Source organism: Rhyacophila brunnea, unplaced genomic scaffold (genome assembly GCF_057557595.1).
Source record: "Rhyacophila brunnea isolate RB1 unplaced genomic scaffold, BYU_Rbru_1.0 scaffold_4, whole genome shotgun sequence".
NCBI classification, from domain to species: Eukaryota; Metazoa; Arthropoda; class Insecta; order Trichoptera; family Rhyacophilidae; genus Rhyacophila; species Rhyacophila brunnea.
Genome location: NW_028233068.1, coordinates 17476451 through 17493815, shown reverse-complemented (window position 1 = coordinate 17493815; position 17365 = coordinate 17476451). Strand labels below are relative to the sequence as shown.

General features: G+C 33.2%; 1 protein-coding gene across 2 annotated transcripts in view; it reads right to left on the bottom strand.

The window, feature by feature from the left end:
* Nucleotides 1-1383: 1383 nt before the first annotated feature.
* LOC147067016 (trypsin-like) overlaps nt 1384-17365 on the bottom strand; it is a 43529-nt gene continuing 27547 nt past the window's right edge. For both annotated transcript variants that reach the window (XM_085954448.1, XM_085954447.1), the window contains exons 3-9: nt 7988-8219; nt 6249-6397; nt 5311-5426; nt 4493-4654; nt 3403-3532; nt 2224-2355; nt 1384-1833 (exon numbers count right to left, since the gene is read on the bottom strand). In XM_085954448.1, the coding sequence (XP_085810574.1) occupies nt 1666-1833; nt 2224-2355; nt 3403-3532; nt 4493-4654; nt 5311-5426; nt 6249-6397; nt 7988-8219 (1089 nt within the window). In that variant the 3' untranslated portion in view covers nt 1384-1665. The remainder of the gene's footprint in view (nt 1834-2223; nt 2356-3402; nt 3533-4492; nt 4655-5310; nt 5427-6248; nt 6398-7987; nt 8220-17365) is intronic.

Here is a 17365-nt window from a genome sequence, read left to right as displayed (position 1 = left end):
ATTTATTAATTGAATAATTAGGAGAACACAAATTATGACATAATAAGTAGAAATGAACAGTATTAATATTAAATATATGGATGACCCATTAACATTTTTTCATAATTTTCATATAATGTTTTAATAATTGGTATTTTTAGTAAAGTTGTTTAAAAACACATACTGTGAAAATCGTTTTCTTTTAAAATATATATGTACATATTAATATAATTGCACTGTTTTTTCATCACTTTTAAATATTCTGTCACATTAAAAACAATATTTTCTCGTGCCTGTCTTGGTAAAGGTTATTTGTAATACCCCGATCGAGGTGGGGTATTCATTGTAAAACTGTGAAATCTTACTATGTATTGTGTAAAAGAGACTTTTTACACACAGACGCAGCGTTTACGCACGTAGGCGCAGCATTTACACACCTACTATATGCGCACGAAACTACGTGTGCTTCTGCGAAGGTCCATTTCTAAGTTGTTTAGCTATAGCCACTTGCTCAATATATTAGGTACATACTCTGACTTGTTGACAATTGAAAAACAATATGTATATCTCCCAGACCCAAGATTTGATCCTAGGACCCGCGATATTATAAGCCAACCGGCCATCGTGGGCGTGTGAGATAAACGATAGGCATCAAAAAATACTTGTGGGTATTTGTGCACCAGAGAATTTGAAAAACGTAGCTATTTTACACCTCCATTTTACACACATCCTTAGAATGTACTAATAGGTCAGAGCACTTGTCAAAAGAGTTCAAACTGCAGTATTGCTATACTCCTAACAGTTATACATTTCGAGATAATATCGTCGTTGTGTCAACTCACCTTTGTGTCCACCCACCTCGGTTTCCCCTATGACTATTATACTTCACTTTCAGGATCAGATATTAATATTAAGGTAGCTACCTATAAGTACATATAACGATTATGACTAGAAGGGCTATTCTAACATATTATCGTCTAACACCAAAATTATTAATAAAAAAATAATATTTTATGTCGTAATAAATCAGGAAGTTAAACGTCAGAGGCGTTAGGTGTGACGTATTCTTAACACGGCGGGTTATGAGTCATGACCCGCCGTGACTTAATTATGACTAACTGCGAGATATTAAAATGTTATTGAGTAGTCAGCAACATATTGATAACTTTTTAGAATAACCCTGCTGCAAAGCCTTGCAGAACAGTCGCTAATTGTCGTTTTTCTTGCTAGTTATATAATATATATGTACTTAGTTTACAAAAGTTTTTTTTTGTAAATGTGCTCCTGAATATTTTTTTCGGTATGTTGGCTTTTGGGAAATTAGTTTGTCAGGATCCCGATTGTTGAGGAGTTGGCCATCGGGAAGTTGTCCGGGACTAAAAAAGGATAATAAAAGTTATTACACAAGTGGGTGTACTAAACTTTATTGAATCAGATACTTTATATTTTTACAATTTAAATATTATAAAAAAGGCGGGTGATATCTACCTGTACGTACAAGAATAAGTAAGCGTCCCTGAATAATGTTTTTTTTTGTTTAATTATATTTTGCATTCGAAGTGTGGCATAGTTCACTTCACACAACTCTGCTGTCTTAAGGCAGCGTATTTTTATACTTCAGTTTCTTGAAAAAAAATTCTGTGGTTCCAAGTTTTTTTTGTCATAGGTAAACCAACATTATGACATTTATGGCCAGGCGACACTCTCGATCCATGGGATGTAGGCCGAAACCCTGGTATAGATTCCTGGAATACCTGGATTAGCACATCCTTTACCCACAGAGACAACCCCTACAATTGTGTATGCGCAGTAGACGTTCTTGTTCTGTATTTGCATTGGACCACCGGAGTCACCCTAAAAAGAAAAACAATAAATGTAATCATCTAGGTACATGTTATCTAAAAAGATTATTTTTTTGTCTGATTATCGTTTTTTAAATGGTATCTAGCTCGCAAAATCCATTTATCACACGACGTTTAATGTTTTTTTGACACCGATTAATCTCAAATCAACGTTATGATAGTTTTAAACCTTTCTTTTGAAATGTAACATAAATGCAAGGTGTACTGTTAGTCTGTAGTATTTTCAATTATTTGATATCTAAACACAGAAGGTTGTGTTTTCGTTTTCACGATACTTTTTCTTCATTTTTTATTCCCGTGACGACAATATTAGTAGAAATTCTTATTCTGTACTAATAATACCAATTTGTCGATCTTACAGGGTTAATTACTTATTTTTTACCTGGCAAGAGTCTTTGATTTCCGTTCTGCTTCCATAGCAGATTTGTGTCTCGTTGATGACGCCTTGTGCCGAACGTACGGAGGGCGGGTGTGCAGCAGAACAAGTTGTGTGGTCGAATTCTTCCAATGTCACCTGATCAAAAAAGACATCCGGTGAGTGCATCAGGCCAATGTTAGACTATAAAAGAGCTTTAATCTAATATTCTCTTCTTTTATAAACATTCGTTAATAAAATATACATAGAAAAATATTTTATAAAAGATTAGTTTAAAAAACGGACAACGAATGTATGTGGTATTTTGGCGTGTATGATTACTTATATATAGGTAATAATATGTGTAGCCTTTTAATTTTATAATCTGGGTGACTCGTGATATTAATGGCATTTATTTCAAATTTCGTATATTTCTTGGTTAATCCAGCGCTCGAAATGGAAAACTTTACAAACCAGAGCGCTCGACCGTTTTCTGAAGATATTTACATAGGTAGTAATATTGTATTGTATTAAATTGTATCGTGTTGTGTCGTGTTGTGTCGTATCGTGTCGTGTCGTGTCGTGTCGTGTTGTGTCGTGTCGTGTTGTGTCGTGTTGTGTCGTATTGTGTCGTATTGTATCGTATTGTGTCGTATTGTATCGTATTGTGTCGTATTGTATCATAATGTGTCGTATTGTATTGTATTGTGTCATATTGTATCGTATTGTGTCGTATTGTAATGTGTCGTATTGTATCGTATTGTGTCGGTTTGTGTCGTATTGTATCGTATTGTGTCGTATTGTGTCGTATTGTATCGTTTTGTGTCGTATTGTATCGTATTGTGTCGTATTGTGTCGTATTGTATCGTATTGTGTCGTATTGTGTCGTATTGTATCGTATTGTGTCGTATTGTGTCGTATTGTATCGTATTGTATCGTATTGTATCGTATTGTGTCGTATTGTGTCGTATTGTGTCGTATTGTGTCGTATTGTATCGTATTGTATCGTATTGTGTCGTATTGTGTCGTATTGTGTCGTATTGTATCGTATTGTGTCGTATTGTTTCGTATTGTATTGTATCGTATCGCATTGTGTTGTATCGTATTGTATTGTATTACGTATTGTATTGTATTGTTGTGTATTGTTGTGTATTGTATTTTATTGTATTGTAATGTAATGAAATTGTATTGTAGTATATTTATTACCTTCTGGAGAACATTACTCTGCGCTCCCTTTGATTTGGTAACTCCCCATCCAGTGATTACCGCTTTTTTTATATCAGCAGGTGGTCCTGAATGGAGACATGCTGGAATTACAGCTAGCCCAAATGTTGCACTGCAAAGCAAAGTTATATTTATTTATATTTATAAGGTATGTTATGTCTTATGTACCTTTTGGTGAGTGTACATGGTGCCTGAAGGTGCCAAAAAGCAAAACCGGGGTCGCAAAATACGAGTCAAGTAGAATTGAACATTATTTAAATCAATTAGAATTTAAATTCAAATTCCATCAAGTATCTTCGGTCGATAGTATTAATATTACAATGGTTTTTCTTTACAATTTTTTTCTCTAAACTCTTTTTTTCCGTGGAAATTATTAGAATATATTAGAATTGATGATTAATTTATTAGCAGTTATGATCCATATTGACTTGGTCTAAAGATTTATGACGCGTTCGTTCTCTAACGATAATTTCGGGTGTCCCGTCGGGACAATCTGTCCCAGTTATAATAGACATAAAAAAAAGACAAAAAAATAGTGGGGCCTGAAAATATGAAACATAGTTTTGAACAGAACCGTAGTTGGGGGCAGGATTCAGGGGTCGCAAAATACCAGAAAACACATTTTTTTATAATTGAAATTTTAGATTAGCGCTCGAGCGGCAACCACCATTGGCACGAGCCTGCTTTTTTAAGTCTTGTATGGGATAAGAAAATTATAAACAAAAGACGTAACGGGGAAACTATGTAGGTACGTCGAAAACCTTTGAAATTTTAGTAATATTAGGTATACCTATGTTTGGAAGAATCCTTTTCCTGAATCGAGGATTATTTTTTTAGACGCTCATATTAGTAAAAGAAAAATAGTAATAGTAATAAAAAATAGAAAAAAATCAGTCGTGTTATCTTCCACAATATCAAATTCCATACAGCTAGTGTTTGTTTTTCAGCTTTACAAGTGATGCTATTGAGAAATATGTATGTACTACAATACATTAGGCATTATATTATTATATTCATATCTAGGATCTTTATAGGAAGTTTTTATAATTTATTAAACAGTTATGTAACTTACTCTCTATCAAGTTGTAGCAGAGCAATATCATTGTACTGCTGTGGAGGATTTTGACCAGAACGATCTGGATGTTCTACAATTTGAGTAATATCGAAAAGCATTCTTCTGTCGAGTCGAGCATTTACTTCTGGAGATCCAAGACGTACGAACTTGACCTCAGATCTAGAAGTAAAATAGGAATCCATTCATATTTTATGGAACAATGTTATACTTAAAAAAAAACACGTCATAATTTACAATAATATGTTATAATAAGTTATTACAACTAATTCTTGACTCAACTAAACTTGTGTGGGTTAGTTAGTTCAATTTACCTGGAAGGCATATCATATTACTGTCAAAAGGAGTGGCAGTTTTAAGCACATTATCAAACAAGTTTCAAAAGATCAAAAAGTTACGTATTTTCACAATGTTTGGTTTTATACAAATGCTCCAGTCAGCTCCAGTCGTTTTAGAGTTAAAAATTGATTTGTTGATTGATTAAAAGTCTTTCAGTGCTAAGAACGCGCTAGGGGCGTAACTATTAGTTGACCATTAGATATAATTAACATGATATTTAAATGTGGGAATTAATTAGTAATTATCAGGTCAGCAGTGAATGTGTTATTAAGACATGAAAACGCAAGGAAAAATACATTTTTTAATGTATTGATTTGACAGGCCGCAAGAACGGTCGAGTTCTTTGACATCTTTAAACCCTTTTGGCACACTGTTTCAATATTCCATAATTAAGAAGTAATACAGAAAATATTAAGCAATAACTATTACAATTTTATTTGATAACTGTGTTAATTTAGTAATAATTTTTTTAATATTACCCAGCCGATCGACTGTAGAGGCAGTGAGCTGCAGTCATCACCCATCTTTTGTTGATAAGCGTGCCGCCGCATTCCCACACGGCTTTGTCGGATGCATCCCCGTATCCTAATAGCGCCTGTACAAGAGGATATTGACAATATTGATTACTAAAATTAATTCTACTTTATTCTTGCCAGATCTAGCGTTTTTGAATAATATGCATTATGTAACTTGCAAAATACACATCTGGCGTATGACGTTTAATCTATCATTTTCGACAACTTAAACAATTTAAAATTAGCAGGTAAATTACTAGCTAGCATATCATGTAACCATGTCTGCTTGATACTTAACCAAAGCCAAAAATCGACATTTTCTCAAAAGTGAAGACTGACGAAAAAAGAAGGAAAATAGGAATATAAACAATGTTAAAAGTAAAACACCTACGTCTTATATACCGGACTGTTTGAGTTAGTGCCAGCGAAACTTGAAACCGGATTTTGCAAGGTATTGAATACCTCGCACAGTCCGGCAAGTCAGCGCAGCAGTACAAAGATATTAGGTACTTACTAATGACAAGTAAGTGATGACACACGTACCTAACTACATATTACACATACACCATCCGATCCTCTGCTTAGGTATAATCAAGAACTCAAGAGGTTTTTTAGAATAGAAACCGTTCAATTATCTCTCATTCGAAGCTAATTATTTAATTATTTGGTGACTAGTAAAAAGAGATCCGAGCAGACTGGAGAGACAAAAAGTCTCTGATGGCGTCAAAAGGAGGAGGTGCACCTTCCGGATGCAGCGATACTATCAAGAAAGTGACATGAGTTAACAATAACTGAAGCTACATGATTAACGCCTGATTGGATATTGTTGACAACGCCTTTAATATCAGATATCACCATACTAAGTGATGAGGCGAAGGATATAAAGATAGTAAATAACTTACCATATGTGGAAATTCATTTAATCCGGCAGGCACACCGCCAACAACAAGACTTTCAACATAATGGGAACACAGTTCTTCGCGTTCCCTCGGACCTCCAATTAAAATACTGTTCTTACATCTGAATATTGTGTTAGCCAGATCAACGCAATCTTAAACAAAATAATTTTCATATATTCATTATTAACCAGCATAAAATCATTTTATGTCGTTTATGTCCGCAAATAAAAGCCATGCTTTTTAGCTTCACCACAAAATAATTCAACAAAAATCTATCATACCTGGGTATATTACACATATCTTATATTAATTTATAATGTAACAATTGCAATTCCATTAAAAAGATAATTCGAAACTAATTCTGATAGTACTGATCTGCACGGTAAGTATGTATAGATTAAAGCAATGAATTGAGATGGTGGTTTGAAAACAAAGTTATTTTTGATACTTCATTCTACTTTAACTGAGTCACTTAGATTCTAATGGATTTAAGTTTTGTACTATTCCATTTGAGTCGTTTTTTGTGACTCGGGATTCACCTTTCGGCATTTTCATGCAATATGTGCACTCACCAAAAGGTAAATACACACTGACGCATTGTCGCTGACGTAAGTGCGTAAGTACCCTCGGTTGTCATAGAGCGAGAGATTATATGTAAATATCTCAATATTTTCAACTCTTCTCATTACCAACAGTGGCGTACTTCTTCTTTACCTTATAATATATATATATATCTATGTGGCGAAGGGTGGAGGTGGACTGTTATGATCCGACGTAAATAATGCACACTAAACTCTGTCCGACATACGCATTTGTTTTCATTGAACTAAGAATACAAATTGCAGATGGTGCTGGTTGATTTTTAAAATTCAATGAAACCTTGCGTAACCCAAGCCATAATAGATAATAGTAAAAAATATTCATCTAGGTATCTATAAAATATATAATGTTATTTTAGATGTTTTATAAGCTGGAATATTTTTTTTATTTATTATGGTTTGGTTTTACGTAAATTTTAAAAAAAAACTAACCAACAACATTTGCAATTTGTATCTACTCTTAATTCAATGAAAATGATTAAATATGACTGACGTATATTATTTTTGTCGGATTTCTACAACCTACCTTCACAACGTTGGTATGGCTTAGACATTGTTTAATTGAATTTTAAAAACTATATACTCATATAATATAAACGCCAAACCATAAAATGTGTAGGAAAGCGAAATTAAGAACCAATACTTAATTCGATTTTAGTTCTGTAATATCGAAATATTAAAAAATATTTTTTATTTTTCAACTTACAAATAATTTTGAGGAACTTTTTCCAATTTAAAAATAATTTATAAAAATTCAATACATTGGCAAATAATATCACTTAGGATACTTAAGAAGTGGCATGAAAATAATTGTTTCTTAAATTCAATATAATCCTATGCATTTAGTTTTATTTAGAAATGTTGGAAATTCCATAGAGAATCGATTGATGTAAAAAAACGTATTTAGAAAAATTGGCATTTAGGATAGCTTAGAATTGAATAGACGATATACAATATATAGCATCATACATCGTCAGTTGTTCGAATTTAGAACTAAGTTCAAGTACCTATAAAAGTATTGAATGATAATGTCAAATGCTAGCATGTGGCGTCCCCACTCAGCGAAAAACTTGTACTGGTGGGTATATAACACAATTGTCATCTTATTTTATTATTGAGTGAATGATTTCAAAATAATCTTACAATCCCATGATTTTTGACCAGTCTTTTGGGCATTCTTCAGAGCTTTTGCTGGCAGTGGTGGGCATCCGTTTCCCGAAGGTGACCCTCCGGGGGACGTAGGAGTGATTACAGGCCTTCTGGTTGTGGTCGTTGTCGTCTTTGTCGTCGTTGTGGGAGGTGGTGGAGGCGGGGGAGGCGAAGGTCCCCCATTGGTGCAGCAGACAATTGGAACATTTCCACTGAATCCACAAATCTGAAAGATACAACAAAGTGTCAATATCAATCTTAGCACCTAGGCCCTAGCTAGGGTCTAGCTAGGTAGACTGTAGACTGTAGAGTCTACTCCTTGATGAGGAAGAAGATTTTTTAACAGAGTCTTTTTTTACGAATAATGATTATTAGCCATTTGCGCAAAAATTCATTTGCATCGGATTAAACACAGATTTTTTCTTATTATTACGCTGTACTATGTACGTATCCGATTGAATATATAATTTTGTTTGGATATTGATAGAATATATTATTTATTATATGTTTCTCAAGTAGGTATGTATTGGATGCGCAGTATATTTTTGATTCAAGGATGCATTTTTTTATTTAAAAATTACAGGCCAAAGAATTTCCTAAAATATTTGTGTTAAAATTAATACAATGTGCAGTAACTTTGTGGATAAACTGGAAAAAGCTTTAAGGTTGAAGACGACGAAAGAGTTGATCAGCTTAGTACAGAAATAAGAAGATCATTTTTGATAATCATCAAAAGACTGTTGAGGAGTTTTCTGAAGAATTTTGTTACTTCTAGAGCTCACATGAAATAATTTTTATTATCGTTAAGCAAGGCACGCACACGGGTTTGAAGTTCGGACACCCCCGCCCCTCCCCAAGAAGGTAAAAAATATTAATCATGTAAGTAAATCATGACTGAAGATCATGATCCGGATGATTTGGCTGTCGAACAGCCCTCTCAACGTGTTGACCCTTTTCCTACTTAAGGCCTGTGTCAGTGGTTGACCCGTATACTTCATGATATATTGCAACCATCTATGCCCTATGCCAGTGGTCGGCAAACTCATTAGTCAAAAGAGCCAAATATCAACAGTAAAACGATTGAGATTTTTTCTGAGAGCCAAATTTCTTAAACTTAAAGTATATATAAGTAGTTATAGTATATATGTAGGTACACTGTTCAGTAACTTAATAAACTTTAATTAAAGTTTTAAATCTTAAAAAAACTATAAGTATACTGAATAAAACTTGATATCATACTTAATAATGATCGTATTTATTGATAAAAATTAAATTGTAAGTAAGATATCAACACAATTTTATTAAATCATGACAAACACTTAATATCCATCTCCTTGAAAAGTTTGGGGAAGTCAGGTTTGTATGTTGTCGTTTTTAATTCTAGGCGTGATTCCAGGTTCTCATCAATGAGACAACTTGTCAATTTACTCTTGATAAGGTTCATGCTTGAAAAAGATTGTTCGCATGAATATGTTGAACCGGAAAGTGAAAGTACGGCAAACGCTAGTTTTTTCAACTGATCATGAGTCAGGAATACTATTCGAGGTGTTAGAAATCAGCATGTCTTCCTTCTCCAGGTCTTTCAAAGCAGACTACTTCTTGTGCTGTGAGCAGTGGCGGTCGGTGGTTTTCAAAATTTGTTTTCATTGGGGGTGCACTAAAAATTGTCATACCTTATTTATAAGCATATCAATTCAGTGCTGTTTCTGCTTAGCGAACACCTCAATCACTTCTCATTAAAGTCTGGAACTGTTTGTAAAAGTTTTTTATCAATGCTTAACACAGGTAGATAGTTAAGTCTGTCCTGATTCATGGTAAGTATTTCTTAAAGACGATTTAATTCTTTTAATGGTTGAAAAACACTTTCCACAGATGTCATCGGACCATCCTTTTTTATTCTGACTCTTTCTTCGAAGGAATTCTTATTATTATTGATAAAGTCTACGTTTACCGACATCATGTTAATAATTCACCTACTTTGAGAAAGAACATGGTAACTAAGATTTAAATTTTTTATAAATTATTTTCAAATATTTGCAAATATAGAACGATTTAAGAATCGTATCCATAATATTTATGTTGATAATCAATTTGTATTCAATATCAGTTTATTTTCAATAAATTTAAGTATATGAGATTTAAATAAAAAAAAATCTTTTTTTTATCAATCCTGCTAAATTGCAGGTAGTATTTTCCCGCGTATACTGTTTTTTTTTCTGTGTCGAATTTTGAACTGCGTCCCAAAAGGTCATAAAATTTTGTATATTTATGACACGTTTGTGGGTTTCACGTGTCGGGTTGAATTGTTATTACACAATGTAATATGAATGGCAAACCAAGATCGATATTAGGGCGCTCACCACAGTGCTCGTTTTTGATGACTGTTCAATGGGTGCATGCTTTTAGTAATTTACATGGAATAAATTGCGATAAACAAGTGATGACTTACGAATAACATTGTTGCACATTGATAGATGTTTAGGAAAAAGGAGTGCAGCGCACATGCATGGTCTTAGAAGAGCCGCCGCTGATTAAGAGGTTTTTTTTTTTTTAACAAAAGACTGATGTCGCTTTGCTGTTTCTGAATTCCTGAAACTCGATGAGAAAAGCTTCCCTTTTGAAAATTTGTTGTTTTGAAATAGCAAATAATGTCAATATCAGAATGATTTTCTTGACGATGTTTCAGCAGGCTTAGTTAGCAATCCCTTTCGAAATCTTGAGCAAAAAGGGATAATTTGTTTTCGAATGAAATAACTTCTTCTACCATCGAAAAAAATGTGTATCTTTCCCCCCGCAGTTTACGATTAAGCTGATTTAGATGAGACGTAACGTCCACCATGAAATATTTTTTGATAATCTTAATCACAAATTCCATAACTTTGAAAATTTCTTCTGGAAATGTCTGCGCATAAAGCGCTTCTTGGCAAATGATGCAATGGTAAGCAAGCATTATTTTTTTCTTTCAAAATAGTAAGACACCCTTTTCTTTCGCCAGTCATACTTTTCGCTGTCTGTTGAAATTGACACATGTTTATCGAGTGGAATACAGTGCTCGAAATGGACAATTCTACGAACCGGAGCGCTGCATAGTCTTCAAAGAATATCAAAGAGTGTTCGATTTTTTGTTGCAATCTTAAACCGATGAAAGAAATAAAAACAATCTTTGAACTTTTGACATTCACAGCATTATAATCAAGTTATGAGTATGAATACTTAAATTTTTCCACAAGGTAACTTTGATAATTGTATCTATTTACATCCTTTATTTTCCGTCCTTAATAAAATGGCACTATTGAACTGTGCATTATCTGCATACTTTTTTATCATACGTATGGCATCACAAGTCCTGAAATTTTGTTATATCATATTTTAAATATCTAAATTAACCGTTTTATGGGTAAAGAAATTACAAGATCATAGATAAATTCTTTTTTTTCGACCATGTCCGATCCTAATAAGATCATATGGGCCTCCATAGAGTAGAGGTTTGTATTAACAGATTTTTTTGTTTTTACGAGAAATGGATCTCAACCACTCGCCTAACCCATTAGGTACATACTCTGATACACAATATGTGTACTTACCAGACCCAAGATTCGAACCCGGGACCAACGACACTATAGGCCGACGCTTAAGCCGCGCGACCATCGTGGGTGTTATATATTTAAGATGTTGTAAATATGATATTATATAAGATATTAAGTATATTCTCTCCTAAAAAATACACTTACTAAAATTATCATATATTTAAAATTAATAATCATTACAAATAAATACATTTGTAACCAGTGTAACATGCAAGAAAGCTTCTCTTTGTCAATATTGTCAATTGTAATTGTAATTGAAAATATGCTAAGCGAAATAATTTGTTCCCGAATTTCAAGGTATGATAAATTTTAATACGTTGGAACGTCATTCATACAGTATATTTTTATATTGGTATAATCTTCAACAACAAACAAATTAATTCACAACTTAACATTACCTGTTGTATTTACTGTTGTACTGTATTTTGTAAATAATGCACATGTTTTAAAATCTTGGCTTTATTGAATTTATACAATGCAATGACACCGAGATTTTGAGCCGAGTTATAGACTAATAATTGTTTTCAATAAAAAATGAACAATAATACCACGTGGAGGTGTAAGCATATTCCTGAATGAGGGCGTTAGTGAGGAGAGGAGGGATCCAAGCTATAAATTATTAATTATTATATTTACATAATTATTATTATGTCTGTGCATTCATAATTATTATACATATTTATATATAGATAGATAGTATGTAGGTATACATTTATATATTTACTACAAGGTTTACGTATTGGCTATTACACGTTGATAAACAATCATTAGAAAAATAAGAAATGCATATCCGCATAGGTTTGTTTAATTTTTACAATAATTTCCACATGAGGTCGTACGTTTTTTCATCTTTCAATTCTCTTTTTCGACTTGCCGTGTCATCCGCTGAATGCCGACCTTTAGCTTACCATGACCGAACATATTTTTCAGGATTAAATTGCCTCATTGGCGGACCTATACTATTTATAAATAACAACGCAGCACACGTTTTAATATTAAGACATGAACTTAATGGTGTCATTATCTCATTTAAAGCGCTAAAATTTCTTTCGCATTCAGCTGTTGATATTGGGATCGTCGCTATAGCTTTAAGGAGAGGTTTCAAATCATCTGGAGTTTTATTAGAATCATCACTCATTTAAAAAAAAACCTAAAACCGCGTTTAATATCTAATTCATTTAAATGAAATTGATGGCATAATCTGATAATGTTATCCTCTCCATATCGTATGTCCACGCCGTCATCATCTGATTTGTGATAATTATTACGATCCAGTACTTGTATACTCTCTAATAAATTGTTATATAGATTAATGTTTTCCTGGTAAATGTTTGCGTTTCGACTGACATGCGATGAACTAAAACGATTAAACTGTGTTTGGGACCAGCATGATGGTAAATCTACAGAATATTTTTCAATAGTTTCGGTTGCAAATTTTCGATCACCTAATTTAATTTTTTTTATGTGCAGATATATTATTTTCCTGTGTACTATTATTGCCTGCTGGGATTTTTAACCAACTTTTAAGAGAACTCATTTTCTTTAAAATGTAACTTACATATAAGTACTTATATAAAACAGTTAAAATTTTTAATTAAAACACAAAACTTACCAGAATGTAGCGACGTCAGCACAAAACTAATTATTATAAACTTATAAACAATCAAATAAAATGACTTGTAGTTAAATTGAAGTAGGTATGCAAGTACACAAAATACTTACAATAAAGGTATAACATGACATATGGTATATAACTTAATAGATAATCACACGACACAGCACTAAAATATAGGTATTACCTATAACCGCAATGGATAATTTAAATTATAAAATAAATTTAATGTATCTGTCTAGAAGTTTATTAATTGTATCTTAAATAATAAACAAGTTTTAAAAGGCATGCGATATTATTTGATTTAAATTATAAATGTATTATTATAATAACAACCAAAAACACAATTCATTCAACCCGTAAAAATATACTATGTATAAAATTAAAACAATAAGTAATAATGTAGGTATGCCGAAGTGAAATATGTTGTCACTCAGTAATATAAATAATTTATATCTCAAAACTCCCAAAGACTGGTGAATTATTAAAAGAGGTATGAACTGGCCAAAAGGAAAAACAAAACTAAATTAACAATTATATGTTTAATTTGAAATATTTCAACCCCTTAAAAACATATTGGTTTGTTAAGTTAAGTTAAGTTAAGTTAAGTTAAGTTAAGTTAAGTTAAGTGTTAAATATAAAGAAGGAAGAAGGAGACACGGCGAAAACCCAAGAATATACTACGATAACATATTGGTTATTTAGGGAAAACTTTTTACTATTTGCTACAAAGGCTTTTGTCAGGGAACACATTTTGTCGGTAATAAAACAATTTAGCGAGCTCATCTGCGAAGGTCTAACTACCTAGTTAGGTTTTTTCATGTATGCAATATTTATTTAGTTTACACTTTTCAGCTTTAGAGTCTTTAGACAATGCATTTCGCCCGAAAGAATACGTAGAAGGCGAACACAAAATTTATGACATACATAATATAATGTCATTGCATACATACTCATAAATTTTGTTTTTTTTAACACGCACAACCTTAATGTTTCAGTGCGTACCAAATTCGTTTTAAAAATGCAATGTTTTTTCTGTGACTATAAAAGGAAACAATTGAGAGAAATTATACAATACTCTCCAGTACATATGCTCGTGTTTTAAAATAATCTTTTTTGAAGGCCAGTTTCATATTGTCTTGAAAAAATAATATTTTGTTGTTTACCCACCGTTTAAAAGAATTTCGGACATTCTTAAGTACGTTATATGTACGGGTCATAGAAAATTCAGTGGTTCTAAGCCAGTAAAATTATTTTTTAATAAAAAAAAATATTTATGTTTTTGTACCTTTGTACCTATCAATTCATTTTTGTAAAATTTAAATCTGACCCGGAACGTAATAATATTATGTATGACGCTTGAGGATTTTACTAGACGTCTCGCTGTCCATCGGATATTTTATGAACCGGTACGCCATTTTCGAGGTTTTAACGAACAGGAACGCCATCTTCGGAAATCTCACGAACAGGAACGGCGCTCCGGGGCGTTCCGCTCCATTCCGAGCGCTGGTGGAATATGATGTTTTTCCATGCACTCAATTACAGCATTTTCCTCTCCACGTGCTTGACCTTTGAGTGGTAATAATCCTAAAAGTTCTTCTTTAAAACCAGTAGATGAAATAAATCATACAAATGTGTGCTGTATCATTTATGTAACAAGACTCGTCAACTGCTATTGATAAAGCTGAAACCAATTTAAGATCTTCGACTTGCTAGTTGGTTATATTCGAAGACATTTTGACTGTTCTATCTTTCACTATTTAAGTCCGTACGTGGTCATTTGTGGAAGAACCACATTCAAGGGGCCAAAGAGCCACATGTGGCTCACGAGCCGCACTTTGCTGACCACTGCTATGCTATAGCATCCAATGTTAGCTTTAAGATTCTGACGCGCCATCTTTAAAGGACAATACAGTAGATTAAACAAGCGGACACTTATGATCATAGTAATTATTAAAACCATTAGACCACGTACACTCGATAGCCTTTTGTAGATGCGATGGTCGCAAGAGCTCGTAGGTGTCTGGGTATGAGGTATTCAACTGGAAAAGTATGCAAGGTCTATAGTGCGGCGAGAAGCTATGCACAGTAGGCGGGGAAAAGTCAGTGTCACCTGGTAGATTTTGTTACCCCACCCCTCGTGCCTCCTTAAAAAACAACAATAAATATCATTGATAAATTTTCGATATTGACCCCCCATACCACTTTTCTGTGTTTGCACCGTTTTGAGAATGAAATCACTGACAGTCAATTTTTTTTCCGAAATTGTTGAATTGTCAACAAACACAGTGCATATCGTAAAGGAATTGCTGAGCGACTGTTGAATAAGACATTAGTGATAAGATAACCCAGAAAATTTTTCCAACGCGTCATAATAGTGAACGAATTATGACCATTATGGAGTATGGTATACCCATTGTCATAACATCGAAACAAAGGCAAATGAAGAGACACAACCAAATAAACACATTTTTGTTCCATCAAACGCCAAGGCCATTTTTTCTGTTTCTGCGATTATAGCGGTACCTATACGTCACTATAAAAGCTTAACACGCTGCTGTTAGAAACTAGAATATTTACGCCATTTGCTTGAGGCAATCTGAAAAAAAATCGGTGTGTATACTTATGTACGCGCGTTAGAAGTTATACTTATTTGGCGTGACAAAACAAAAACAAAACTTGTGATAACCTAGATTCTTCGACTAGCTCTTAATTATATTGTTAAATTACATACTCAAGAAAAAGGTCCGCTTATTGGAACGTCGATGGTTTATTTCCATACAATTTAACTTATATTACTAAATTACATAATTATTTATCGTTGTTTTTATTTTTTAAGTAATAACTGCCACTATGACGTATACTAGTTTGTTTACGTAAGGAATTGCAAATGGCCCACAATAATAAATTCACTGCCTAGGCAACGAAACAATTCTAAACTATAATATTTATACTGTATAATAAATTCGCTGCCAATGCAACGGAACAATTCTAAACTATAATAATATACTGTATAATCGCCACGATTGCAGTATCATAATGTGGCGTAAAGGCAGTGCGTTCGGCTGATAACCGAACAATCGGTGGTTCGAATCCAATCGAGTGCGTTTATTTTTGTGTGAAAAAATAATTTATGTGTTACATGTCACACGCCAAAAATACACTCTCGTCTGATTATCCAAACGCGCCTAAAGAAGTATAACTTCAAAAATTATCGAATTATGGGGGAATGTATTTGCCAGACCCATGATTTGAATCTGGGACCTCAAGTCATTATAAGCAGACGCGTTAGCCGCTCGGCCATCATGGGCGTATTTAGAAATCTATATTTTTTAATGGTTTTTTTTACATGCAGCATTGCTGGTTCGGCTAATTCTGAGAATAGGGCCGACGTTACTATAAATTATTAATGAAGTCTGTATAAAGTGTTGAAATAGCACGGATTCATAAGGTTATAATTTATCATATTCTATATTGTGTAATGCAAGATTATTTAAGTACATTTTGAAGAGATTCGCTATTCGTCAACACTCAATACATAAATTGAAAACCGTAGGATAGACACGATAAAAACGGGTAAATTTCAGTAACATCATTAGGCAAATTACGAGCCTTAGACAATTTGAGGTATATACACCCATTTTTTTGTTATCAAAAGAACAAATGATGTTTTTGTTCTTATAAAAATGATGGAGAGCAGCGTGACTTTGAAAAGAGACCCATAGACGGCGTTGCCCATTGACTGGACGCCGCAAACACTATGTAGACGGATAAGGATTCTATTGCTGACTCCGTAATTGATTTCTCTTACAGATCTCTCACAGTCTTACAGCCAGCCAGTTTACTCTAATTAGCTCTGATCCTTTTGATCATGCAGTTCCTCTATTTTGAGACTAAGCACCTTATACTATCAAAATTCGTTTCTAGTGATTAGTATGGTATCTAGTTGTCAAATGTGATACCTATCTGAACTGAACTAATTAATCCTTTGGCAAGTTCATCTGGTTTTTTGGCCGAGCGAGTTATCTTATCTTGTTAATCTGTTTTCGTGTACCGTTTGAAGTATTCTCTATTATTGTTGAATTATCTCTGTGAACTCGGAATAAATACTAAAATCAGAAGTGTTTCTATTTTATAAATATATATAACATACTATAATTGGCGACCAACGTG